This window comes from Hydractinia symbiolongicarpus, chromosome 8, assembly GCF_029227915.1.
Source record: "Hydractinia symbiolongicarpus strain clone_291-10 chromosome 8, HSymV2.1, whole genome shotgun sequence".
Classification (NCBI taxonomy): Eukaryota; Metazoa; Cnidaria; class Hydrozoa; order Anthoathecata; family Hydractiniidae; genus Hydractinia; species Hydractinia symbiolongicarpus.
The window spans coordinates 3,103,763-3,131,216 of record NC_079882.1 but is presented as its reverse complement, the minus strand read 5'-3'; the positions used below and the strand labels follow the sequence as shown (position 1 = coordinate 3,131,216).

Below are 27,454 nucleotides of genomic sequence, written 5' to 3'. Positions count from 1 at the left end.
GTACTTGGTTATCATTATGACAAATATTTTCGCCGACATTATCGGCGTCTTTAGTTAAAACTCTCTGCCATCTTTAATAAAAACTTTTACCAAACAATATTTTAAGGAAAACTAATGTAACATTAAGTTTTACTCCTTACACTTATTGACTGGGACACTGCATATTATCTGCTTATTTGTATTTTATCCTTTAAACAAGTATGTACTCTCCATCCTAGAGGACGGATCTATTACAAGCCAACGCATGTAATAAATTTGGTTACCCAGTTTACAATGAGGTGAACTGGTTTTGTAACCAAAACTGCCTCGCTTAGCCAAGATCTTGCTATTGTTTTAACTCTGTGAAAACAATCGTTTATTATGAGCGAAGCAATCTTTATCGAGACTACCTGGGCTGAACGCAGTACACATTTTAAAATTTCAGCCCAATCGATAAATTTTATTCTTTTTCGGCATCTCAGCTCAGTAAATAAGGCTAGCTGACCTCAAAAAATCAGCGCCTCACTTTAAAGTACCTCACTTTAAACTTGAACCTAATTTTTAAACAAATTTTGTACCTGCAAATAAATACAAGGGACCTGGTGACTAGACTAGGGATCGTTTTTTTTTAATTTAAAGAACATTTATTTATTTATTTATTTACTAATTTATACGATGTCAATTTACGATTTTGTTTTTCTGCATGATTCATTTATTTCAGTTGTAACAATCAATGTAATATATTTTTTCATCACCGAATTGATTCTTTTCTATTTTTATTTATTTATTTTTTTTTGTATAGCCACGTTTAACACTGGTAACAAAAGATGATATTGTTCCACTTCTATTTGTGCTCATCATCCTCTGCAACCTATTTTACACTTTCCTTATCAGAACATAATGAAGAAAAATGATATAAATTCTCACAAAAATCTTTTTATAAATAGAACTTCGTCAGCTTTTATCTACTATTTCAATCATTTAATCACTTTCAATAATTATTCACCGAAGACAAGATCAAGGACTTTTTAACATCTGAATAAGTCACGTGGTTCCACACGCCCAGGCAAGTTATCATCGGTCTAGCCCTTCCACCTTTAATGGACTACGACGTCCTAAGTCGTTTTCCTTGACCTTAGAACACCGTCAACTACTTGCACAGGCCTCTAAAGGTTGTAATATGGCCTTTTGCGGCCTAATAAGAACCTTGCACGTTAATCCCGTGATTGCATAATAAATACAAAATCACCTGACTGACAATAAAGTTGCATAAATCTTTCCAATTTTAGTTAGAGTTGAAAATACGTTAAAGGTAGCAACTTCGTGTCCAGAGTCTTTTCCACACCTTTTTTCATATTTAGCAGTGAATCTTGAAGACGAAGTTGGTGAATGCGACATACCTTTTTTCAAATGAAAGAGTATCCCAACAAAATAAAAAAAAATTGTTTTTAACGAGTGAATAAAAGAATCAAAGAATTAGCAACGAGCAGTATACAACAGTTGATAAAAGAAGCGCGGTAGGTGCAACAGATCAACAGCTCAATCTTTTGTCACCAGTCACGTGCAAGTAATAAGATCGTCATCCTTTTTATATTAAATCCCTGCATACTTCCTCTATTTTGTTCAAACCTTTGGATTAAGTGGTATTCTATTTTGTTTATATTTATAAAAAAGCAAAAACATTCTGCAACTTACTGATGCGAAATATCATCTTTAGATTTTTATAAAACACAACCCGAAGGAGAGTGCCTAATTAAAACAAAATTTTGCGAACATGACAGGATCATTTTTTCGGCTTCACTTTCACAATATGCCTCGTCCGTAGCGCCAATCTTCTTGTAGCATGTGTCCTGGATAGGTTCTCAAATTTGATTAATGTTCAACAAATTTGGTATAGTAAACAAAAATGCATACTGCAAACGACGGTAACGCTAAAATTGGATTTTTTGTCACCCTGTTATTGTTTTAGGTCATAATTAGTCCAAAAATTAAAAAAATACCTTGTTTTCGTGTGACGCAGTTAACAAAAAAGCATGCTGATTCGTTTTTATGAAAGTCGAAATCAAAGGCTTTTGTTTTTCAATAAGGCCGATCCGTCATTTGAATTTTGATGACGTAAGCATTGTCACACGACGATAAGCATATCAAGATAATTCCAAACTGATTAGTCCCTGTTGTGAAATATAAAGTTCGAAAAAAATGTAAGATTTCTTCTTGACAACGAAAGAAGTTTAACCTTGAATCGACTCACGCAATTATTGCAAAAATTAACATTTGAAGAAATTTTGCCTTTATTAAAAAGTTTTTTTGGACTTCTTAAAAATTGTATTTCTGGTAATCTCTAAATGTTCGCATACTTTATTTATATTTCACATTTTTTTAATAACGTTAGCTTTTTAACTATTAAGTTTTTAGGTACCTTTAAATCAGTAACGAAAATTTGAAAATGCCGAAACTTTTAATGGAGCGAATTTTTTTGGCGAAGTCTTTTTGTTTGAATCGCAAATTTATTACTTTTAAGATTGTTCGTATAAACTTGTTACGTAAAGAGTTTTTGTTAACAAAAAATGATTGGAGTGCTAATTTCGATTTCACGACAACGTATTTGTTCTGTCCCGACTTGATTGTTCGATTTCCAGTACCCTCAAAATCTTAATTGCATTAATTACTGCGACCTTCTCAATGTTGTCACTACGTACACAACTTGATTATGACGAAATATTATACGCATATAACTTGATTATGATCATGACGAAATATTTTCTCGGACACTATCGTTTGCATATAACATATATTATTATTTGTTTTTCACACTTGTTTTTTATTAACATCCTATATTTATAATTACCATATAATTTATCTATTTATAACGGCATTTTTATGCATTCATGGTTTTATCCTGTTTTATGTTTTTTCTTGTGTCGTCTTTTTACATCCTCGTCCCCAGAGCTCTTGGAGATAAAACCTCAAAACTAGGTTTATCTTAAAAGACTCTAGGATTAAAAATGAGTTTTTTTAAATTCATAATAGTGTTCTGCTTCTCATGATGAAGTTTGTGACATGACTGAAATAAAAATTTGGACCAAGTTTTTTTGTTATGTCGTCTTCAGCTACGCTATGAACAGTTCAACCCAATCCAACATACAGAATACATTCTAAAACCAAAAATGCAAATGTTCTATCCTGTAAATTGATATTCGTTTGATAAATATTAGCCAAACCAGTTTAAACCGTATGAACAGGCCTTAAAAAAAATCAAAGATGTTAAGCTTTATAAAGGATGTTAAAATTGATCTTTTTGTTAACTGTATATTTCTTGCTTTGTACTACCAAAAAGTAGCTGTTTCTAGCATTAGTGTCAGTCTTAGATGTATTGCAGCGCAATATTGTACTTATAACAACCTGATGTGTTTATCTATATTTATTAAGCTTTTATGTCCGATATTTTAGGATTTGGGTTCCCATTTTGGTTTTCTACACGTTTTTTTTTTGTTTGCGTTTTACAATCAATGCAATTTATTTTTTCATAATGCTTAACCACAAACTCAAACAACTGCTTTTCAAATTACTTTTGTTAGCTTTTAATCCACTGATCCTAATCGTCCAATATCTTTTAAAAATGATAAATAAACATAAATTGACCTAAGGACAAAGTTGCAAAAATTTTTAAAAATCGAGATAAAAATAAAGTTAAAGATGGAAACCTGATATCCAGTTTCCACAACTTTTTATTTTAAAACAGTAAGCTCTAGAGAAAATTGATAAATTGAAGTAAGTGTTTGTTTTTAAATGAAAAATGTATGCCGAAAAAATTGGAGAATTTTGTTTACAGCAAGTGAATAAAAAACAGGAATTAGCAACCAGCAGTAAACAACAGTTGATAAAAGAAGCGCAGTAGGTGGAGCAGATCAACATCTCAATCTATTGTCAGCAGTCACGTGCAAGTAATAAAATTGTTATCCTTTTTATATTAAAAAATAAAATGCACGCTTTTTTGTCAGCAGCAAATTTTAGCTGACTCTTAATTTGATATATCTTTATATATCTTTATATATCTTTATATATCTTTATATATCTTTATATATCTTTATATATCTTTATATATCTTTATATATCTTTATATATCTTTATATATCTTTATATATCTTTATATATCTTTATATATCTTTATATATCTTTATATATCTTTATATATCTTTATATATCTTTTTAACTCTTTTTTAGCCTCAAATGCCATTTTGTGTTTTTTTAAAAAATACGGTCAAATTTACGCTGCTGAAGATTATTTTTTAAGCTTGGAAGATGTATGAAAGATATTGACGTTATCTTAAAAAAACATACACTTATTAAAATAATTATTTGTCAGTAATTCCAGACGCACACATTTGTTCAACACCAACCTCCTCAACGTTCTTACAAATTGGGTTTTCAATTCAAGGAAATGTGCATCTTTTGGAAAAACCGAATTCTGTGTTTTCTTGCTAGCTGTTGTGCTATTAAGATGTTTTTGAGCTTCTAAAAGTTCTCCTTTTTTATTTACCCCCTATAAGCTGGGCTTTTGTTTGCCAGTTGCTTCGTTTTTTGTTGTTTTTGGTTGCTTATAAAGTTGCTTACAAGACCCTTGTGATAAAGAATTGAATGATTGTGCAAAACCAAAAATATACATTATTATATAGTTTCCATTGAAAAGAGCGTTACTATTTTTGTATATTCTGTAATCTTAATCTATGTAGTAACTTATATTCTAATGTTCATTAAGAAAACTGATTACTTTTGAATTGGTCAAATAAGAACTGAACAATTATTGAAATTATGGCTGTCTCATAGACCACTGGGAAAAAATTAGTTTCCATAATGACATGACGACCTCTCAAATTTGACTTAATTTTTTTCTCACAATTGCAGCGTTGTTTCAAGCTAAATAAAACTTTTACACGCACGCTATCTCCTTGCATGCAGAAACAGAACACATTTTAAAACAGTTATGTGAAAGCCCTTGACTTGTTCAAGAGATTCGCACCACTGTTTCCAAGTATACCTTGAAATAACAAGTAGATTCTCGTAGCAGAATCGTCATGGTTTTAATCGTGAAAACATTTAGAGTGGTTATATGATATCAGCTAATGTCGAGCATGATAAAGTGTTTCTCACTTATTCAATTCAAGATTTACCTAGGACAAAATCAGACCTCAAGTTTTTTAGGTTAGACATTACTACATGCAATGAAACCTGTAAATGTGAACAATTTCAATATTTGAATTTTTCTCGAATAATATGAGAATTAAAGAAAGAATAATAATAAAGAATAATATGAGAATTAAAGAATTACTGTATCGTTCTACTTTTTAAAGTTCACACAAGTTGTACTAAATTTTATGCCTCACAAAGAGTTTGATTAAGATGTCAAGACGTGTTTTCGTCTTTAGATCACAGTTTTTGTTTTGATCGATCACTATGAAAGCAAATTGTCAATGATCAACACCTTTTATTGAAATAATTGACAGGCGCATAAACAGGCAACGGCTGAGGTTTAAAACAATAGGTTATATTACGTCGTTTAAACGCAATGTCAGACATGTCGGTGTTGCGACGACGTTTGAGATGACGGAAGACCACTCCTTGTAAAACATCCCTCTCTGTGGTTTTTTTATCAGATTAAAATCAAAACAGATTTTCTTCAAGCCTGGTATATAATCTGTTTGTTTTTATTTTTTCTGGCGTAAAATATGCATTAACTATGTACATTCATGTGTGAGTACACATATCGAAGAAAAACAGGAAAAGTGTCCAAATTTTGGGTCAGCAAAAAAATGTTCCCTGGTTTAAAATTTCGCTTTTTTTATTTTTACTAGATAAATATGTTTTTAGCCTTGGTACCATAGCTTAAATACTATTACAGAAATTCCCTACCTAGTTTTAAATAGAGAAATATTGAGGGGGAAAGGTTATGATTTCACTTTTTTAGCAAAACTGATATGTCTTGATGTAACCTATGGGGTATTGTTAAGAGCGGAAAAGAAGAAATTCGGCAGACAAAGAAAATTAGGCCGGCGCCAGATGAAATTATGCACGTTACGAAACATCTGTTTACTACTACCGTTACTGCCACCAAACATCGTGAAAATAATTGCATCATAAGGCGCATAACGAACCATTCTCATTCTCAAAGTCTCTTGTTCATCAGAATAGTTAAGTTCCTCACAGAGAAAAAGTTCCCTGGGAACAAGGTTGATACGGAACATGTTAACTAATAGCGACTGGGTTTCGGATATTTTGTTCCTGTAACATTGATGAAATTCCGAAAGTCGCGTCTTCATACCATTAGTTCATGTAACCGTCACACATAATTGATATATTTTTCATTTACATAAAGCAGACAAAAAGCAGGATATTTTTATGAAAATTAATCCTACGTGTATGTAGCAAGAGCTAGCGCCATTGAAGCCTGATAGATATAATATATTTCCCCGAGGAAGGAAAATAATGACTTGACGTAAAATATAACTGTTAGAATTAAACGTATTCGGAACAAGACAATTTGAATGATATTAGATGCCAGGATATAAGAATATTTTTACTATTTAAAATATTGCTAAATTTCGTTTCCTCGTGTTTGCTGTTCAGTTAATTAGTGGATTAGTAATTTCTGTGAGTGACACGTGATTGCCACAAACTGTGTAATAAGTACTAATTAAAAACGATAAGACCTTTTTAAAAAAGTTGATGATAAAACCATGCCATTGCGTCAGCTTTGTTGATAATAAAGGATTTAGAAGTCGGCCATCTTTGTTGCCTCATGACTTTGAGTTGTTGGTGGTCTTAAATACATAAAAGTTTTATTCACTTTGAGTTTGGGTTCCACTCAAGACAATATAAAATATTTGCTTAAATCCTAATCCTTTGGACACTTTTTCTCGCTTTAAAAGTGCATAAATAAATGTTATTTTAGGATAATGATACACCCTGCACCAACCTCGTCCCCGGGGTTTGTGGCCCCTGAGACGTTATTACGGAGTACCAACCCCACCCCGACCCACTTGTAAGCTCGGACTTCATTTTTCAACATTGTGTGGTACTCCCAGTCTCACTTTCTCTTCCTGCTGAGATGCTTAAATATTTAATGTATATGCAAACGTAAATGAAAATTTGATCAGAAATAAAAAATAGTTAAAAAATAAAATAAACATTGACTGAAGTTAGAAGCAGTCAAATAGTTATACGAATTAACCTCAATTTACTTCTCACATGTTTGATGGTTTTAATTATGCTGCAATCATTATGTGGCGAAAAAGGGTTGGGTCGTTTTTAAGAAAAGTGATTTTTTTACTTAAATATTATCCGCCCTAACAAAAATATTTTAGTAGTTTTCATATCACCCTCCTGCGATGTTAGCACTACGTACACCCATGTTGTGTTTCTGCCAGTCACATCAACACTTGACGTTAATAAGGGTGAAAGTATAGTCGCATTTTGTGACCTCTCTAAACATACTTTTATAACTCGATTAAGCATGGTTAAGAAAATTCGTCATGCGTTCGTTACATGAGAATAATTATATTAAGCTAATGGCGCATAACTTTAACCATATGTAATGTGTTATTTTCCACATAGAAAGAGACCGGAGATCAAAAAACCTGGCCTCTCTATAAGTTAATATTAATTAAAAAGTTCTCATTAGATGGCCAGCTTGTGTACAATTTGTGGTATGAGCGATCAACTACTGTAATTAATTTTTAACTTTGGCATGACGCGGAATGATCATTCATTAAGCCGCCTATTAATATCGAAGATTGTTTATTGTGGATATTTTTACTACTTATAGACCACAAATGCATCATAACACTTAATAGTCACCCATCATATGTTTTGATAGTCAACTAAAAATGTCTGCCTATATTTTTCTCGTACCCAGTTCTCCACACGACAAATATTATTTATTATTACGAACGTAAACAAAGTTATGACAACGGACCCTAAAATCCATAAAAATGATTTTTGTGTTATAGAAAGGTAACACAACACAATAATAGCAACGAATTTTCAACAACAAAAAAAGTTAAACGTAGTTTCCCTCATAAGCTGAATTCAATTAATATAAATTTACTTATGTTTAAGAACTTTCAACACAGACGACTGAAAAGCGTGTGGTCATAATCAGATTAGAAAATATGATAACACAAAAACCCTTTTGTGAATCAGTTTTTGGGAGACTCACGATTTTTGTTCGTTAATACTCCTGTCATAATATAGTTTAAATATTCATGTAACATCATGAAATGTAATAGGATGAAAAATATATACTAAGGGTCTGTTAAGTATCAGTTAAAAGATTTAAAATACTGTTATGTCTGTGTCAACCAACAAAAATAGAGGCCGTGTTGTCTCGATGATTACAAACAGTTCTTATCACATTCCGCTGTTAATCGACGGGGCGGAGATTAAATATAAGGAGCATTAATCGAACAAGGTAATGCGCTAATTAGTTAAATTTAGAAAACATTTTCGCACGGATATTTGGTAATAAAACTTTGAAATTCATCTTTTTTAGATTTAAGTTTCCCATCATATTTATCAAATGCCATTTCGTTATGTTTATTCTTTTAAGCAGATAATATCACAAAGTTCAAGTACTCGAGTGTTAATGTAGGCTGGAAGTTATTTTAACGGCTCGCTACGGGGTTATTTTTATCATACTTTTTTCTGGGATACAGTACCTCAAGCGTAACACGTGCTAATTTTAGTCGTGTACTTTACGCTCCTGGCGTCCTGTTACTCACACCAGGGTTTGCTTTAAAAGCATACATAGAAAAAAGAAAAAGAAGTAAATGTTTAACGGCTGGAAAACTTTGTCTTTATTCGATTGATAAGTAAAATCGCGTGTTTGATAAGGATTTAGCAAGTTTCTTTCAGTTTCACCTTCGTTTCTACGGATTTTTACCTTCTTAACATGACAGGAAATAATCCCTGGGAACGGTGGTGTTCCAGTTCGAAATAACCAAATCTTACTTTTGTTTGAGGACTCTTTTCTCTGCTTAAGATCTCCAAGGGAAAGCTGTGTTGAGAAGTCTAACCATTTATACATCCGATTAAAAGAAGGGAAAAGTCAATATTTTTCACAGATAATACGTAACTACGTCATAGCCACAAAAAGATGGGAAGGATTTACATGAATAAAAGAAAACATCTTTTTTAGTACATGCACTGTTATTTTTGGGCAAACATTTATTTTCTGACTCAACCACACTGAAAAGAATTAGAAAGTCTCTTCCTCACGTTTGTTATTTTTATTGTTTTCAAATGCCAGCAATGGTGCTAAATATAAATCTTTCGTATTTTTTTTCTTGTCAAATATTTACTTAAAGAAAAAGGTTGAATATATTCCACATTTCCATTTTATATTTCTTATTTACGGTTCCCCTTCGCCGTGTTTTCAAAGCAACTTTTTTTAAAGGCGAAGGTCCATCAAAATGCATTTCGTGACGTTTACGTAAACTAGCTAAAAAAGTCGATGAAGATTTTTGCATTTTATATCCATTTTAATTTTTTCACGCAAGTTGTCAAAAGCGGTCTTTTTTCTAAAGGAGAATAAGTAAAAATAGAAACAACCATCCACTTTTCAAACCTTTCTCACTCTTCGCGCCAATTAACCAATCAATAAATAACCATTTTTACCATTATTAAAAAGAACAATGGCTTAATAGCCGTGAACTATTCCCAAATACAATTTGTATGATGTGATTATTTTCTTTTTTTAAGCGCGTGTGACCATTATTTAATGAAGCTGTAATGTTTACATTTAAAACTTGACCCGACGTATGGGTAGTATTTAACAGCGCTGGCTTTGAAAGACTTCAAACACGTCAAGAAGGACAGGCGAAAACATTAAACTAAAATAATATTTTGCTTTTTATGCATATGGAATTTAACATTTATATACATATAATTATATAATGGATACTTCAAAAATTGAAGACTATTTAGAATGCTCAGTTTGTTTGGAACTGTTAGATGAACGCAGCCGAGTTCTACCATGTCAACATACGTTTTGTTTAAAATGTTTGGGAATAGTTTTGGAAAATAAAGGACACTTGCAATGCCCAGAATGTCGATCTAGTTTTCAAGATACTTCTATAAATGACTTGCCAAGAAATGTTTTGTTAATACGAATACTAGAAGGACTTAAAAATAAAAGATTGAGCACAGATTCCTTAACATCGAATGGTGGTGGAAGCAACAGAAATAGTGTTACTGAACAAGTACGATCTCGACATAATTCTAAAAGATTATCAGTGAAGGTATAACCTTAAACTTGATTCTGTGTTATAGTGTTCAGGAGAACTTTTCAATCTGTTAATTTGATATATATGTAGCTAGCGATATAGCTTGCTACATTGACATTGTCCCTAACTAAGTTTAATGATGTCGTTTGTTACCTCCTGTGTTTATCACATGACATGATAAATATTAAATAAATAATATTTCTATATCTGGTGTTAAAGTATCATGACAAAAAACAAAAAAGCAGCTTTTTGTACAAATATCAGACTTTTTTTATTTTGACATTGAAAAAATAAATTTTGAAATCTTTATCTACAATCTTTATTTGTGCATGTTTGAGAGCCACAATATCTCAACAATGTTTTGACGCAAATACCTGTGCTATTAAAAATTAATGAGGTAATTTCGCTCTGGCTAGAACTAAATTACGATCTCAATAATCTAATGGTTGAGAAAGAAATTGCACTGATCACTCAGGGCAATAAACTTGATAGCAAAGGTTATTTAGTCCATTGATATGTTATGCATAATAATTTTTTTTTATTTCAGTGTTATTTACTTGAGGACCACAGAGATGGTGTTTTTAAGTTATTAATAAAAAAACCTAGTTTAAAGGATGATTCCTAATCTATAATTGCATTTATTTAATTTGCTTTTTTAATAGACAAAGATTCTTTTCTCAACAAATATTGCTGATTTTTTTTTTATTAATTTTAAATCTCTATACTCCATTAAACATGTTGTATTAAATAAGTATTTCAGCTTGTATATAACTGGGTAAAGTTTTAAAGCCTTTTTGCAAATAAATGTTTTTTTAGCTTGTTAAAAAATAAGGATGAAAATATGAGTCACATGGCCCATCTGTTTTCCTTTCTATTATCATTAAATGTTTTTAAAATTTGATCATTAAAAAGGATTTTTTCATAAAACATTTCTGTAGTTATATTTTTTTATTGTAAACATCTTCTTTTTAATAAGTGATAACACAACCCTCTCACAACAAAAAGATAAATTAAAAAGTGTTTATATATAAAAAAATTGTAAAGATTCACAACAACAATAGAAAAGGCTGATTTACAGATCAAAAACTAATTTATACAAACACCATCCAATTTGGTGCAAAGTTATTTTTTGTAGTCTATATTTAATAGTCATGGCTGCTGCTACATCAACTAAAATTTGTATCTATTAACTGGAATTGTTATCAATTTTTTTGACAGGAAGGAGAGGCCTTCTTGATTAATTACTAAAAATGAACATGCATTATTATTCTTTGGGTGTTGTTAATGCCAAAAATCACAAGATACCTGCATTTTTAGCATTGGCTCACCTTTATAATAGTTTCATAATGTCTTTTTTCTTTGCTAATTCAAAGGTTAATTGTTTTCTACATTAATCAAAAACAATGTCAGGATATATTTGTCACATGCTTCTTAGGATTGAGATAAATTTTGTATTTTTGTATTTTATTTTTTTTAGTTTGAAAATACTTTTTGCCTTAAAAGGTTATCCCCACATTTATAAAAGAATGGGTATTCAAAATTTGAATTGTTGATGCACATATAATTGCAGGGATGGCTACAGAATAGGAAAACGCCAATTATATCTTGGTAGTTGCATCCCCTGAATTAAATTAGTAAAATTTCCTATCCTTATTATGCACGTAAAAAATTGTGACAACTTACTTTTGCACGTTATAATGATGTAAATTCTATTTATAGGATAAATGTGAAGCTCTGTTAAACCAACCATCAGCTAGAGGATTGTACAATTTTATTTCAAGTGAAGATGGGTAAGGCTTTCCTTAAAAAACTCTTGTTTAGTTCAATTTCTCTTATTTTTAGTAAATATAAAAAGCTAATAATCTTCGTCGGTTTTAGAGATTTGCAATTTTCAAAGGGTGACATGATTACCTTGCTGCATGAGGTTGATGATAATTGGATGGAAGGAATATTAAAGGGGAAAAGGGGTTTAATACCAAAAACGTTTGTTGAGGTATGCTTTTCGTTTAAATTTACAGAATTTTGCCAGTTTTGTTTTCTGCATATGTTGTTTACCTTTTAATTCATTTTGCTTTAGATTTTAGTCCCTCTCCCGAAAATTGATGACGACACAAATAAAGCCCCATTTGCAAAAGCAGTGTATTCTTATGGGAGCAAAGAGGAAGAACTAATTTCATTTAAGGAGGTGAGTTGTCCTTACTAATCTATCAAAGGAGGAGTAATAGATGGTTTTTGTAATACTTTATAACCACTGAAACCGATTTATTTCCTGATTATAACCGTAAAGATATTTTTTTGTGATAATGATGTAATGTGGGATCCTGCCAGAAGTTAATTATGATTATTTTATTTTTGTTTTTTGTGGTGTAAACTTATTTTGTGGTCCCTTTGTGCTGTGATACTCGATGTCAGGACGTATTTCCTGAATTAATTTATTGTTATTAAACTAAAAGGCTAAGTTGAGCAGACGTGGAATAAGAAAATGTGATCTTTTGAAATCTACACGTGACAAAAATGTGTTTCAACCAACACATTTTATTATTTTAGGAATGTTTGTCATATTTCAAAGTATTTCTTTTCTTTTGTAATTAGAATATAAGGTCTAACATTTCTCAATATTGATATATGTAATTTTTGTGACGTCAGTAAATTGTTATACTAAACTGCTAAAATGCAACTTTCCCATTATATAATTGCACGTTTTCGTAAAGAGTTAAAGGAATTTTGTATATGTATTTTTCTTGGAGACGGCAAATATGGCAATTACTGTCTATCTTCTTTTAGGGGGATATGATTGGTGTAATTAAAAAAGTTGACGCGAATTGGTTAGAAGGAATACTTGGCGGGCAGTACGGAATATTTCCTGTTAACTTTATGAGGGTGAGTTTAAAATAGTTTCTTTAAATTTGTGTTATTTTTGTTCCGTGGACAGTCTGACGAAATTGTATTTTTTGCATATTGTAGCTTAATAAAGCCGCTAAAGAAATAATGAGTGCCGAAACCAGTAGCAGCGGAAGTGGTAGCAGCTCCGATGAAGACACTGAAGAAAAAAGAAAACGAAAATCGAGAAGAAAGCTTCGACAAGGGAGAGCTAAACAACAACCTTCACCCTGGATAAAAATGAATAACCCTCAATCTGTTGCCACAGGAGGAGCGCTGTTGTCAACTACTGTTTTATCGACATCCTTAGCTGCGTCTTCATCTACTTTGGAAGCAACCCCAGAAACGTCAACCGTAGAGACGTCAACCGTAGAGACGTCAACCGCAGAGACGTCAACCACGGAGACATCCGCAGTTTTGTCAGAATCAGCATGTACGACAGAACAAGCCAAAAGACACACTATTCACATCGAAAATCCGAACGAGCAACGAAGGCAATCGCGCAGAGCCTTGAACCTAAGCGATGAATTTGATCAATCAAGAGAAAGACTGCGGACACAATCACAAGGGCGTCGAGCTTCTGAATCATCCGTGCAAGAACGTTCTCTAGCAACTTCAGTTTTGCTAAATCGTGCTTTAAGAACTTCCGACGAAGAACTAACTACTACAGCGCCGTCAACAACGACACAAACGTCGAGCCGACCCGACGTTTCTCTTACATTTTCAACATGTCCTTCAAGTAATACACCATCACCTTTGGAGCCAGGTGCAAGGTAAAAAATTACCATTTATACAACCTAAGCAAAAATTCTACTTTTGAGTTCAATTTTTCTGTGGGTTTTTTCAATGCTAATTTGGATTTCTACTTTGTAGTCTCAGCTTATGACAATCGTGTGAATTATTCTTAATATTTAAGGCAAGGAAAATTTTTCATTAATTTTAACCTAATGAATTTAAATTACTTCGATTTGCAAGCATGAACACACGGAATACCGAGTTGACTTGCGGATTTCAAATTTATACGCTGTGTTTATTCTTCGATCGAGAAAGTTTGCATTAAGCTTTTTTTTGTTACAGTTACACGGCTCTGTTTACATATTCGCCTTCGCAAGATGACGAGCTAGCTCTGATACCAGGAGAGCAATACTGTGTTATTGAGAAACATCTCGATGGTTGGTTTAAGGGAGTTCACACTCGCTCGAGACAAGCTGGTGTTTTTCCTGGAAATTACGTGAAACTAACAAGGTATGTTTCTTCGATCAAATCGCAGCTTCTGATATATTGCCTTAAGATAGTATGTTAAATATTTATTTACCGATTATTGATTTTCTATTTAGCCAAGTCACATCTCAGATGCTTCGAAATATAGCTTCTAATCCTTCAAGAAACGTTATTGGCTATGGTTCAAATCCATCATCACCGTTAGTTCAAGGCGGTGGTGAAACTTGTTTTACATTTCCATTCAGCAGTCATGAAGTTACAGAGAGGGTGTCGTTTCCTGTACCAAGGAGGAAAAGTAGCGGGGTAGGTTTTTTATTATTTTTGGCCAGTTTTTTTATAATTTAATTTTTTTTATTTACCCTTTATAACATTGAATTTTTTTGCGTATAGGTATCAGGACTTTTTAAGAAATTGAAAAAAAGTAAATTAAAACGCCCTCAAACGCCAACTGTTCCACAACCGCCCTCCTCTCCACAAACACCACCTTCATATTACCAGTAAGTAAACTTCCTTATTTAACTGAAAACATTCTAAACGAGAGCTGTGTTTTTTAAGTAAATTTGCTTTTTTTTAGTTCATCTATGCCTGCACCTGCTCATCACCGTCTGTCACGACCAAGTCCAATGCTACCCGCCGAGCCGCCACCACCCTATACGCCATCACCTGCTATTGAAACAAATGCTCTCACTATGAACGAGAAGTAAGTCAGTTTTGAAAAATTGATGTAGATTTTTCAAACTTACAAGTTATTTTGACCGGGCATCTAAAAAACATTTAAAATAATTTGCGTATGATGCATATTGGCAAGCCAATATGCATAATACGCTCTTCTTTTTAATCCTGTATTCGCATATTTAAATTGAATTTTTTTTTTTTAGATTTCGCGCCATTGCAACTTATCCCGCCAATCACGAGCAAGAATTGTCTCTACGCGTTGGTGACGTTATATACGTTAGTAAAAAGCACTTAGATGGGTGGTTTACTGGAAAATCAACTCGGACTGGCGCAACTGGAGTGTTTCCTGCAACGTTCGTTGAATCAATGGAATAAAATCGTATATGATAATGATATTAATGATAATGCATTAATCATAAGTGGCACACATTCTCCACCAATGCAGTCTCATGCTCGATTTGAAAATTTGCATCATGTTGACGCGACGAAAAAAGAGAGAATTTCTTTTGCAACGCACCGTTCAAGTTTAAGTGCACCCAAACATATTCAATCGTATTTTAAATGATAACATCAGCGTTTTGGCTGGCATTTTATTACATCCGTTATCTCGGAGAAATCTTCAGACGTCGCGTTTTAAGCGTCATATGAAACTCAATAAAATTCTTCCTGTTCTTTTCTTGATTATTTTATACTTATACATGCTCGTAATTATCTTTTTATTGCTGGCAACGAGGTTGCCGAATCGTCTGTCTTCGGACTTGACAACCGGAAGCTTTTATTTAATATTTGAGTTGAGTCTGCTTATGACAATAAGTTCGCCGAGGGCAAATGACGCTTTAACAATACTGACTGTAGTGCACATTAGGGGTAAGTCAGTAGGTCTTGTTTACCCCGAGAAGTGGAATAAACGAGTCAAAGTGTGCTTGCAAATATTATCTCAGTTTTACAATCCTATATACTTTTTTTATTCCTTTCTAAAAATTAAATATTAAATTATTGAATCACATATTTATTAAATGACGTCATATTTTCATGACAAACTTTTATGCATTGTCCTTCTGTTCTTTTAGTCAATTTTATTGTATATATGTTCTAGAAAACACAAACACCTAGATGTTATATATATGCAAATAAATAAAAAGATATATTATCCAAACTTCGCCTTTTTTTCTCTCACAATCTTGATATAAAATGTCTTTCTTTGTCTCAGGTTTCATTTAAATATTTTCGTCACAAAATTTAGTTGTCCGCTTAGTTTTCTACTTAAGGAACATCTTACAACCTTGTGCTAAGAAAGAGTACAAGATTATATCAAGATGATTTTTGACCAAAAGATAAGAATATTTGATGTTATGTTGAAATGAAAATACACTATTCTTAGGGCTAGCGTAAACCAATCTAACACTCCATCCACCATTTTTCTTTTATGTTAGATGTAATGTTGGAGTATGGAGCTTCATCTCTGGCTGTTAGTTCACTTAGATGATACAAAACAGACTCGTGGTCAAAGAAGAGGCTGTTATTTTACCAACATCATAAGAGAGCTGAAAAATGAAGACTAATATATTTTAAGCCAAATTTTACATCTGATACAACCATGATTAATCAATGGAAGTCACTTGCCAATTTAGGGGATGAAGGACTTGCCCTCAATTTACGATACATGGCGATCGGAGAATAATTTCAATCCCGTAGCTTTCAATTTCAAATTTAGTTGAACGCGGTCGCAAAAATTATAAAGGAATGTTGCAAAGCAATCGTTGAGCAGTTGGTTCTATTGCTTATTAAAAGCCTCGTTGAGCTAAGGAAAGGTTAGAGATTTCTATCTCACGCTTTGGATGCCATTTATGGCAAACATATCACAATCAGAAAGCCGAAAAATGGTGAATCATGTTATTATAATTATAAGCATACCCTCTCGATAATTTCACCAGCGATTGCGGATCCCGGATATCAGATCGATGTCTGCGTGGAGTGTTGAATAAAGGTACCTTACATGCAGCTATCGAAAAAGGGTCTGTAAATCTTCCAAACAGCGACTTACTACTAAATGGAGATGTTGTACCTTACGTTTTATTGGGAGATAATGCTTTAGCACTTAAAAGCTTCAAAATTACAGGCAGAACTGAGCTTAAAGGATATTCGAAAACCTAGAAGTGGACACAACGCTACTGTTTCAGGTAAATCGGTTAGGGCAATTTTCCCAAACATTAATAATTCTTGTGAGAAGGTAGGATTACGAAGTACGGAAAAATGGATTACAAGGTGCGATGAGAGAACAAAGTGCGGCGGGATTACAAAGTGATACACTGCCAAGGCCAAGTAAATTTGCACAAAACAAAAATAAAAGAAGAGTGACAATAAAAATCTTGATGAAGCTGGGTTTTTTTGTTCAAAAATGCACGCTTGAACCAAAGGAGGTTTAGTTGAACTATATCCTTGTCAACGGACTCATTGTCAGACTGGCTAGACAAATGGAAGCGAAGGCATAGTGTAACTTTCAAAACTGTTTCGGGCGAAGAAAACAGTGTTTGTAATTGGAAAGTCTACAAAGCCTCGTTGTTTCAAGGAAGTTAAAAATTTCATCTAACATCACAAAAATGGGATGTTGGATGAAGTGTTGGATCGATTTGCGTCGGTCTTATAACAAAATCGTGTGCGTTGAAAACCTTAGAAGGAAATGACAGTTGTCTCCCTAATTCAAATCTCCGTAATTCCAATATTTTCATAATTATTTGACTGTAAAAGTTTTGGCATGTAACACATAACAAATTTACCTGTCAAATTCCATTAACCCAACAGAAGGAAAGTTACTACTTTATTCCCAGGGCTTGTTATTTTTTAATTTCGTATTGAGAGAAAACCTAAACAAGGCAACAGGCTCCCTGTAAAACCCTTAAATCGAATCGTAGAAAGGTTACCTACTTCTTCCTACATTTCACTATTCTTATTTTGTAAAAAGAAATCAACAGATAACATTAAAATATCATGCGCAAAATTAAGCAGGTGTCAAGTCAGAAAACTCCATCCTCCAATTAAGAATGTCAAAGGTTTCCCCTACACGAATTGGAAGACAGATACTTATCAATCCACAAGGCGGAAACGATCGCCATAGGAGCAACACGTGACTCATCGAACACATTCTTATAACAATAACAGTAGTAAAAATAACAAAAATAACAACGACAACAACAACAACGACAAATCACGACGGCAACGACCGCGTGTCAACAATGACAATAATTATTGGTGATTTGTAAAATAGAAAAATGTAAAGTCATACGTTTCAATTTTTTTAAATAAAAATTTAGTTTTACAAGTGACATATATACAAAAATCTTTTTAAAATTGATTTAACTTATTATCTTCTTTCGATAAACCAAAACCATCAAAGTTTCATCCATAAAGACACTATCCGAAAGCGACACCTTCTGAATTCTATCAAAAGCCTTTGTCATCCTTTTCTGCAATTGTAAATGTCATAGAATTTTAAAACGCAAACTTTTCTCCAGATATTTTTCGATTTCATTTAAAGTTTATGAAACATAAAAGCAAAAACAAGTTCTTAATCGTCGAAGCCATCACAACCATCACAATCTTCACATGCATCCAAAAAACAACAACAAGCTAAACCAGCACACATACCTGCACAGCAAGCAGCTTCTGTATTATTTTTACCTCGACCTCTTGAATTATCAGTGGTATGTACTGTTTGTGCTGCCGGTTGATGTACTATGATCGTTTGATGTGTAGGCTGTTGGGGCGGTGGCATTTGTTGGTTATATGCTGGATGTATTGGGTAGCCAGGCTGTTGTGGTTGGTAACCATACGTTTGCTGCTGTGGTTGCTGTCCATGTTGAGGGTATGGACTAAGTGGTGGTGGTTGAGAATAGTCAGGTGGTGGCGGATAATTTTGCGGTGGTGGCGGATAATTTTGTGGTGGATATCCTCCAGGATTCATTTGAAATTGTTGTTGAATCAAGATAACAAAATGTCTGGATTATTTTTTAATAACAGTGTTAACCTATTAACTTGCATTTACGTCGTTTTCTTCTCGTTAACCGATTTCTTCCATATGGTCTTCATGAATCATAAAACATATTCAATTATTAATAATATGCGAATCCATTGATATTTTCATTTATTAGTGTAAAATAAAAAAATTCCTATGTTAATACAATAATTATGTTACCATGGTTACACGAAGTTTACAATATTAAGCACGAAGTACAAAACACAAGAAAGCCATGGAACTGCGAAGGTTACATATTCAATTTTTATATCGCATTATCTAACATTAATCTAGCGTTTTCATCAATGTTTTTAAATAACCATGGCGTTATATGAATTACTTTTGAAAAAAAATTAACTTTTAAACTCACGTAGCAATTTTCGCGAGATCAAATTTCGCGCCTTTGACAAAAAAAACATGCGCGGAAATTAGTTATAACATTCTAAAGAAAATACAAAAAGATCGAGATAGCGCGATTTCGAGATAGCGAAATTACACCAAAAGAAAATATGACAATGTTTTTTCTTTTATTTCTGAGTTGCGGTATAACTCAAAAATAAAAGAATAACCTCTACCTTCGAAAACGTTTTGTTGAAAACAATATAAACACAGGTTGGTACAAATTCACCAAGTCTCTTTTTCGTAGGGAATCCTTTGCTAACAGAAAATCATTCGTCTGTGAATTCGGCAACATTTTAGGCTTTGTCATCAATTTCCTCACTAAACAGGATAGCCATTTAGGTTTGAAACACCGTTATCAGCGAACTTATTTTATTTTTATTTTTTTGCGATTGATTTAAAAACATTAGCTAAGATTCATTGTTCTAAGCATTTAAATTTGACGGTTTTGAGGACCCGACCACAAAAGCGAGAAAATTTGATGCAACAAAGTAGATCACGTCTGCAGCAATTTAATAGATCAAAACGCCAGTCATTTTTATAGATAAATTATATTTTGTCTATTTCTACAACAAGTAAATATTGTCGTCAATTCTCAAAACACACTAAAATTTGACATGGACAAAAATCGTTAAAATTTTTCAACTTTTAACATCCATTTTTTCAAGCTTTTCCGTCACTTCTTCTTTTGCGTCCTTGTTCTTCTTCTTTCCTTTTCCTTTTCCTTTCGCATCTTTCTGTTCCTCGATTGGGGCAGGTTTTACAAATTTTATTAATTCAAGATTTCCCATAAAAGGTCGAAGGAGCTCTGGAACTACCACGCCCTCCTCGCACTGATTGTTCTCAAGAATGCAACATATGACACGTGTTGTCGCACACATAGTAGCGTTCAGCATATGACAGAACTCAGCCTGTTAAAAAAACCCAAACGAGCAATAATAGAAATAATTCCTTTGAAGCAGGCCAAATAAAATATACAGACAAAAGCAAACCTTATCATTCATTTTCTTTGTCTGTCCAAACCTCACAAGAAGACGCCTAGCTTGATAGTCTGTACAATTGGAACAGGAACAGAGTTCTCTAAATGCTCCACTGCCAGGAAACCAAGCTTCCAAATCCAACTTCTTCGCAGCAGCATTGTTCAGGGCTCCTAAGGTGAGATATTCAAATTATTTATGCTAGTGAACAGGGTCAAAGATTCTAATCATTATGGTGCGTGATCGAGGTAAAAGATTCAAAGGACTATGCGTGTGACCAAGATAAGACATTGTAATCGTTTACACTTGTCAACAAGGTCAAAGATTTTAATTGTTGTGGATGATCAAGGTAAAAGAATCGAAAAACTATGCGTGTGAGCAAGATAACACATTGTAATCATTAATGCGTGTGACCAAGGTAAGAGATTTTAATCATTAATGTAAGTGATCAATGTAAAGCAATCTTTGAAAAAAATATAAAAATACCTAACTCGCATTTCACACTTTTCTGTCTGTCTTGCAAGTTCACCTACACTGATGTCTGCCATTTCTTTTAAACGTTTTTGTTATAATTTTCTCCGTATTTCAAAGTTCATTATGAGCACAAACACTAGGAAAGGTGTAGGTACAATCGTAGCGAATGTTAAACATTCATACTTTTCCAAGGTTTTTAAGTCTTCCCTACACTTTTTAAACAATTCTCGCATTTTTTACCAAACATTGTTTACGAAAAAATGCCCTAAAAATTTTTTAGACATTGTGTACATGGAGTGGTTAGCTCATACAGGTGAATTTTTTATTTACAAAAGTAACCATTTATACTAACATTCTCTCCAACTCAATTGTGTAGCTATTGTTTAAAATTTTGGCCATTTTTTTAAGCGATTCCTTAATTTTCGACTTTTTTAAAAAACAATGTAGTATATAAACTCATTCGAAAATGTTTACCTGACACAATGCCAACGATACGATACGGAATATTCAACGCCTGATAGAATTCTTCGGCGTTTTTGGTCATGATTTCCAACATTTTCCAGGACTCATTATCATGTGGTGAACATATCACAAACTGCTCAACCTATCAAAAGATTGGAATCGAATAGAAATTCTCAATCTTTCTAAGCAAGAACATTTTCCAGGTACTATTGATGCCAACACAAAACTACAACTTTTTTTTTTCAAATTGATGGACGCGAAGAATATAGCGCATATCTCGACCGTACGACCCAACTTCTAAAATTACAAACCTTTTCAAATTGATGGACGCGAAAAATACCCCGCGTATCTCGACCGTGCGATCCGACTTCTTGCCTGAAACACGTGGAGATACCGCAGTACTTCTTGGGAAGCTCATGTGTGTCCATCCATTCTCCACGGTGGAACGCAGCGATTGGTTGTTCACTGGTGGCTATCAGATACTTCTCTTCTACAGACTGGTCATCCTCTTTTTCGCTACCTTTACCAACCACCTTAAATGTAAACACTGTCATTACACTTTTTTTAATTTAAAGGGATCCTGAGGTAGAAGTAATGTTAGAATTATGTTAGAGTTAAAAAGAGATATGCAAACTCATCTTTAGTCATCATCAAAAGTCCGATATTTTTTGCGATGCAATACGACAGAGACCTCGACACAACTAATGTCTCTAATTTGTTGTTTTACCACGCGTAATTGTTCATAAATCGTAAATTTAATTTTGATGATTTCTGCACAACAATACTCTCAATAAAGAATTAGACCAACCTTGTACAGCTCCTCGTCAAACTGACTAAGTTGGGCTACTTCTTGCATAACTTCTTTTCTCATGAAGAACGGCGTGTAAAGAGGCGTAAACCCGTTAGCCGTAAGTTTACTGACAGCCAGATTCACCAGCGCTTGTTGTAATAAAACACCTGGGCCCTAGAAAACACAAGTATATCCATCGAATAAAAAACTCCTGTTGTCATTATATATTCCTCTTAAGAAGATTTGTATCCATTTTTTCTGTGAAAACATAATATTGTCCGGAGTTAAGAGCCAAACATATCTACATTCGCAAAAATTAAATTTTTTGTTGACTAAATTACTTAAAACAGTTATCATAAATCTTTATTGCATACGTATTATACACATACGGTGCGAAGAAGTTTTACTTGTGCACGGTTTAATGTCTGTCAAGATATAATTATAGAACAAGTTAATGTAACGCGAACTTATATTTTTACCTTCAAAAAATAGCCTCTATTGCCAGCCACACTTGCTCCCCGTTCGTAATCCACACCATCGATCATGTGAAGTAAATCAACATGGGAATACTTTTTGCGTGTGCTGCAATCACCAACCACACGACATATCTCATTTTCGTCCTAAACAATAAAAAATCCAAATTGCATGTAAAAAACATCAGTTGTAATGCGTTGTACTTATTTGTGTAAATATAAAATGCCCTAATGTTGCCATGGTTACAACACAACCAAGATTTTTTAGTTTTTTTATCATCTCAGAATTAACTGTGACTCACCTCATCATTACTGACGACAACACTCTCGTGCAGCCAATTCCCAATTTCAAACAGACTGGAATGTCTAATTTTTTCACACTCTTGTCTCTCTGTTTCACATTGTTGCATATTAGCATCTATTAATGTTCGAATCTTTTTTATTTGTGTTACTGTAAGTTTCTATGACAACAAAAAACAATGCGTAAGACTATTTTAGGATAGTTAATTATTATCACAAGATAGAAGATGCAATTCAAGAATATTGAAAATAATATATCAGTCTGTGATGGCAAGAACATTAATTGAAACAGATATGTTAATGTGCATAATCCAGGAAGTGTGCTTATTAAATCTATTGAACTACAACAAACCAGGTGTGCCTAGGCTTGAGTCACTCTTTGCTGAGAAGTGACATTTTCTAATTTTTTCGCTTCTTTGGGTCAAATAGCACAACATGCTGTGCGCACGTGAAAATATTCTGTGTTAATTAAAAGATGCATGCAGTATAGATTTCTTTACCTTGTATAACATTTTATCGTTTTTTTTTTTTTTTTTTACTTAAAAACATTACCTTTGATTACACACAAGAAATTGAGGAATTTGGAGTAAATTTTAGCCAGTTTTGAGAACTTTTGCAAAATTTTCTTGCTCCCCACCACCAATCCAAGGTCCTCCAGATACTAAACTTTTTTCACCAACAAAAATTATCTGCTGGGCCTGTGTGCCTATTTAGAAGGGGTGAAGGGTCCAAATATTTCAGACGTTTTTCTACCCTTTTGGTAATAAAAGACTAATCTTGTTTTTTGTGATATTTTCACTATTATTTAAAGCATAACAACATGAGTGAAACTTTTTATAATACCAAGATTACCTGTAAAATTTCAGGATTAAGCTCTTGTAATTTATCTGTGCTCTCAAAACCATCTGGCAAAGTATCATCATTCCCAACTGGTTCTTTGCTCTAAATGAAACAAACATATAACAAAATTTAGCACCAATACCAAGCCAGCAATATGCCATTTTAGAAGACAATTATTTATAAAAAAAAATTTTGGGGGGTTGTAGGTGTTTCAAATTATTGACACAATCCATCGGCTGTTAAATGCTAGCAACTTTACATAAACACATGTAGAGGATTTACCTTCATCTTTAACCCAATGGTTTTACTACATAGATTTTTTAACTTATTCCAATTATCAGCTTGAAATCTCACTAAAAGAAAAAAATGCTATCACAGCAGGTAGGTCAAATTGTTAATAAGTACTTCAATGAAATGCAAAAAAATCTAAGTCAGGGGTTAGCAGAGATGTGGTTAGCACAATCAGTTTTTAGTTGACAAACAAACTACTTATACCTGAACCCATATTGATTACTTTATGACTGGTTTGAAATAGGACCATACAATGACATAACAGTTTTGTGTGTGGTCACCCTACCTTAAAAAAACCTAAAATATTGATAAACAGAAAATACCTGTACGTAACAACCTGGGACAACAAGGGAGTCCACGCATGTGCAAGTACAACTCTCTACTTTATTGCACAAGTTTGAGGAAAAATTTATGTAGATTTATCTATTTATTTGGGAGTGTAAGGCACTGGATCAACAAATTTAGCATGTCAAACTTATTACATCTTTATAAACGTTAAATTATAAATTACATCCTATTCTGACAAAGAGTATGTCATAGATAAAAAAAAATTTGTTTTGAAGAGAAGTTTTGGAGCTTTAAGGGTCCTACGTTTGAACATAAATTAATTACATCATTAACAAGTTACCCCCATTCTCCTCACTGTAGAATTCTACTGTATACTTTTAATTATTTTTAAAAAAAGTTTAAAATGCACGGTATGTGGGTTAGATACACCGATCATGGTCTGCTGGCCGTAAGTGTCATTACTTCTGGTGTTGGCATTGGTGGCATGCTATCCGGAATTGGTATACCATTGGCCGTAGCCATGGGAGGCATCACCATAGCTTATTAAGATTGTTTGTGATACAGTTTGCAGTCTCCCATAAGGAGTTTTATTAAACTTGTGTACAGGAATATTGGAGTAAAAGCCCCATGCTGCATCATTAATAAACACTCTTGCCCCTAAAAAAGACTTTCGGCTTACACAGCTTTTGTTGACAGACTTAATTATTATTACTATTATTTACTCAGGATAGCCTCTTCAGTTCCTATTGGTACTGCTATCAACGAGGGTCCTGCGAAGGGGGTCCTAGCGCATTTAAAGCTCCCATTTGAGCTACGAAAGTCGTGAAAGCACAGCAATCGCTCAACTAGACAACCGCCTAAGATATCAATCCTATTCTCATGCTGAACGCTAAGCAGAAAGGATAGATTCACACTTTTATAGTCTCTGGCATGACTCGGCCAGAGTTTGAACCCAAGACCTCCCGCACTGAAAGCGAACGCTCTACCACAAGGCTATCAGTCGGTAAAAGTGACGAAGTGAAAGTGTTGACATAAAATCTGTGCTCTTCCTACTTTGTGTTACTCTGCGTTATTACTGAAAAGTGCTTTTTAATTTTTTAAATGAATGCGTTTTTGGGTGGTGAGACAGTTTATGTGCCTTATCGGCACCTCGTAATATTAATAATTGGCCAGATGCCAACAAAAAACCCTAGAAATTATCTCTAAACATCAATTGGCATCCCTTGACCAACTCATAAACTCAGTCCATAAGTCAGGACACGAACATAACATATTTTTTATGGTGGCCTAAGTGTTGTTGAGAGACAAAGAGACAATTGATAGTACCGATGATAATAACCACGATAACTAAGGCAAACAGATTTAACACAGCAAGAATTTTGTCTATAGTATCTAGAATCTGGTCTATGTTTTTAATTAACCCATAAAATATAGCTATCAAGACTTTTCCAAAAAAAAATCATAAACAACTTTTTAAGCTTTTTAATGAATTCAACTTGTTTCTTGGCAGGAGGTATATAGCTAGGCTTTAAGATAAGGTTTTCAATGACTGTCAAACAACTAATAAAATCTCACGTTTTCTCCATTTTGTATCTGTGTCAACAACTTTGTCAACAAGAGTAACATCTTTAAACCTTTTGCTTTGATTTTCTCTTATTTTCTCAGGACATCCACCCTTGTCAGCGCGAAAAAGCTCTAAATCCAATACCATATTGTAAGAAGTGAGTGTTAAATTTCTGAAATAATTTCTGTTAAAGGTAATAACTTGGTGTGCTCCTGCTGTAAAGATCGAAGGAAAAGTCTGATGAAATCCAGTCAAAAACTTTCTCGAGACAGACATTCAGGTGAAGTGGCAACATTCCCTAATCATTGGCTGTAACCACCACGTGAAAAGGAACACGACCTCGCTAATTCAAATGTTTATTTCATATAAGTTGCATGCGAACGCCAACATTATCGATTATCAAAAGGAACAAAGGTAAATAGATCGCTTTTCTATTTCTAAACACTAGGTTAAAAAAACTTGTAGATTTGAGGTACAAAAATAATCACAAAAATTCAACTATTTTGGAATAAAACACTTTTGGGACATCGAGTCGATAAGAACTGCGATCTTTTTATCATACATCTAAACTACTTTCCTGCATGAATGAGTGTTCGCTCCCTGGTTCCTTCGCAACTTAGTTTTTTCCCACACGAAACCAGCAGAACGATTGATTTTTAAATCCTTTAGTTTTGCTATAGCATTTATAAAATTGATTCTTGGTTTGCTAGCCTTAAAAATTAATTAGGCGACAAGGTGCTTGCATCAATAAGTAAATGTTTCGTTTTTCCCGTTGATGCGAATTTCGTTTTCATTCAAAATTCCTTACACATAAGGTATCACCTGTCCGAATATCAGAAAAAATTCTTCTGTCATCATATACAAGGGAAGAAACCTCTGTAGTAACAAAATTACCGCGAAATTTTGGAATTAACTTTCATGGTTAAATCTTTTGAGATATTTTGGTGGTTTCGAGAATTTCAATATTTCGCAGAAATAAACTTTTGCAATAAAAACCGAAATTTGGCAATATAAATTAGACAATATTTTGATACGAAGCTGTACGAGCGAATCAAGGTCCTCTTAAAAAGATCATTTCTCTTTAGGTACAGTGGACTCTCAATATAACAAACCCCGAATATAGTGAACATCTTGAAATAACGAACCAAATTGTATAAACCGCGAAATCTTGCAAAAAGTAATAACATTCAATTCATATTAAAATTTGCCATACTGACATAGCGCAAAAATTGTTTATAAAAACAACATAAATAGTTCAAGATGACTATTCCTGTTTTAAAAGTTACGCTTACAGCAGGAGGGTAGCTTTGAATGACGGAAAAAAGTACCTTCACAATTTTAAAGGCTCCTTAAAGTCGGCGCAAATGCATCTAACCACCGAGGTTACATTTTATCCAACGATTGTTATTTTCGATTTTTTTAATATTGGATAAATCCCGATGGTTTCACTCCACCACACTTCCACTCTCAATAAAAATGTTAGGGGAATAGTTTATTGAGAACGTCGTCCTTTTTTATTAATTTTGAAAGCTCGCAAATTTATTCAACA

At 33.3% G+C, this 27,454-nt stretch overlaps 2 protein-coding genes across 2 annotated transcripts; one reads left to right on the top strand and one right to left on the bottom strand.

The window, feature by feature from the left end:
* The first annotated feature begins 9,797 nt into the window (after positions 1 to 9,797).
* LOC130653640 (E3 ubiquitin-protein ligase SH3RF1-like) lies at positions 9,798 to 16,191 on the top strand. Its single transcript, XM_057456165.1, has 11 exons — positions 9,798 to 10,274; positions 11,979 to 12,049; positions 12,138 to 12,252; positions 12,337 to 12,444; positions 13,044 to 13,139; positions 13,224 to 13,912; positions 14,217 to 14,384; positions 14,477 to 14,663; positions 14,751 to 14,857; positions 14,935 to 15,060; positions 15,239 to 16,191. The coding sequence occupies exons 1-11, from the start codon at positions 9,930 to 9,932 to the stop codon at positions 15,408 to 15,410; spliced, it is 2,184 nt and encodes a 727-aa protein (XP_057312148.1). The 5' UTR covers positions 9,798 to 9,929; the 3' UTR covers positions 15,411 to 16,191.
* A 2,116-nt stretch (positions 16,192 to 18,307) lies between these two features.
* On the bottom strand, positions 18,308 to 26,264 carry LOC130653641 (serine--tRNA ligase, cytoplasmic-like). The gene is made up of 10 exons (XM_057456166.1): positions 25,917 to 26,264; positions 24,045 to 24,115; positions 23,775 to 23,864; positions 22,925 to 23,083; positions 22,629 to 22,769; positions 22,168 to 22,323; positions 21,671 to 21,892; positions 21,372 to 21,501; positions 20,439 to 20,596; positions 18,308 to 20,357 (listed from the first exon to the last, which is right to left on the bottom strand). The coding sequence occupies exons 1-10, from the start codon at positions 26,179 to 26,181 to the stop codon at positions 20,088 to 20,090; spliced, it is 1,662 nt and encodes a 553-aa protein (XP_057312149.1). The 5' UTR covers positions 26,182 to 26,264; the 3' UTR covers positions 18,308 to 20,087.
* Positions 26,265 to 27,454: the final 1,190 nt, after the last annotated feature.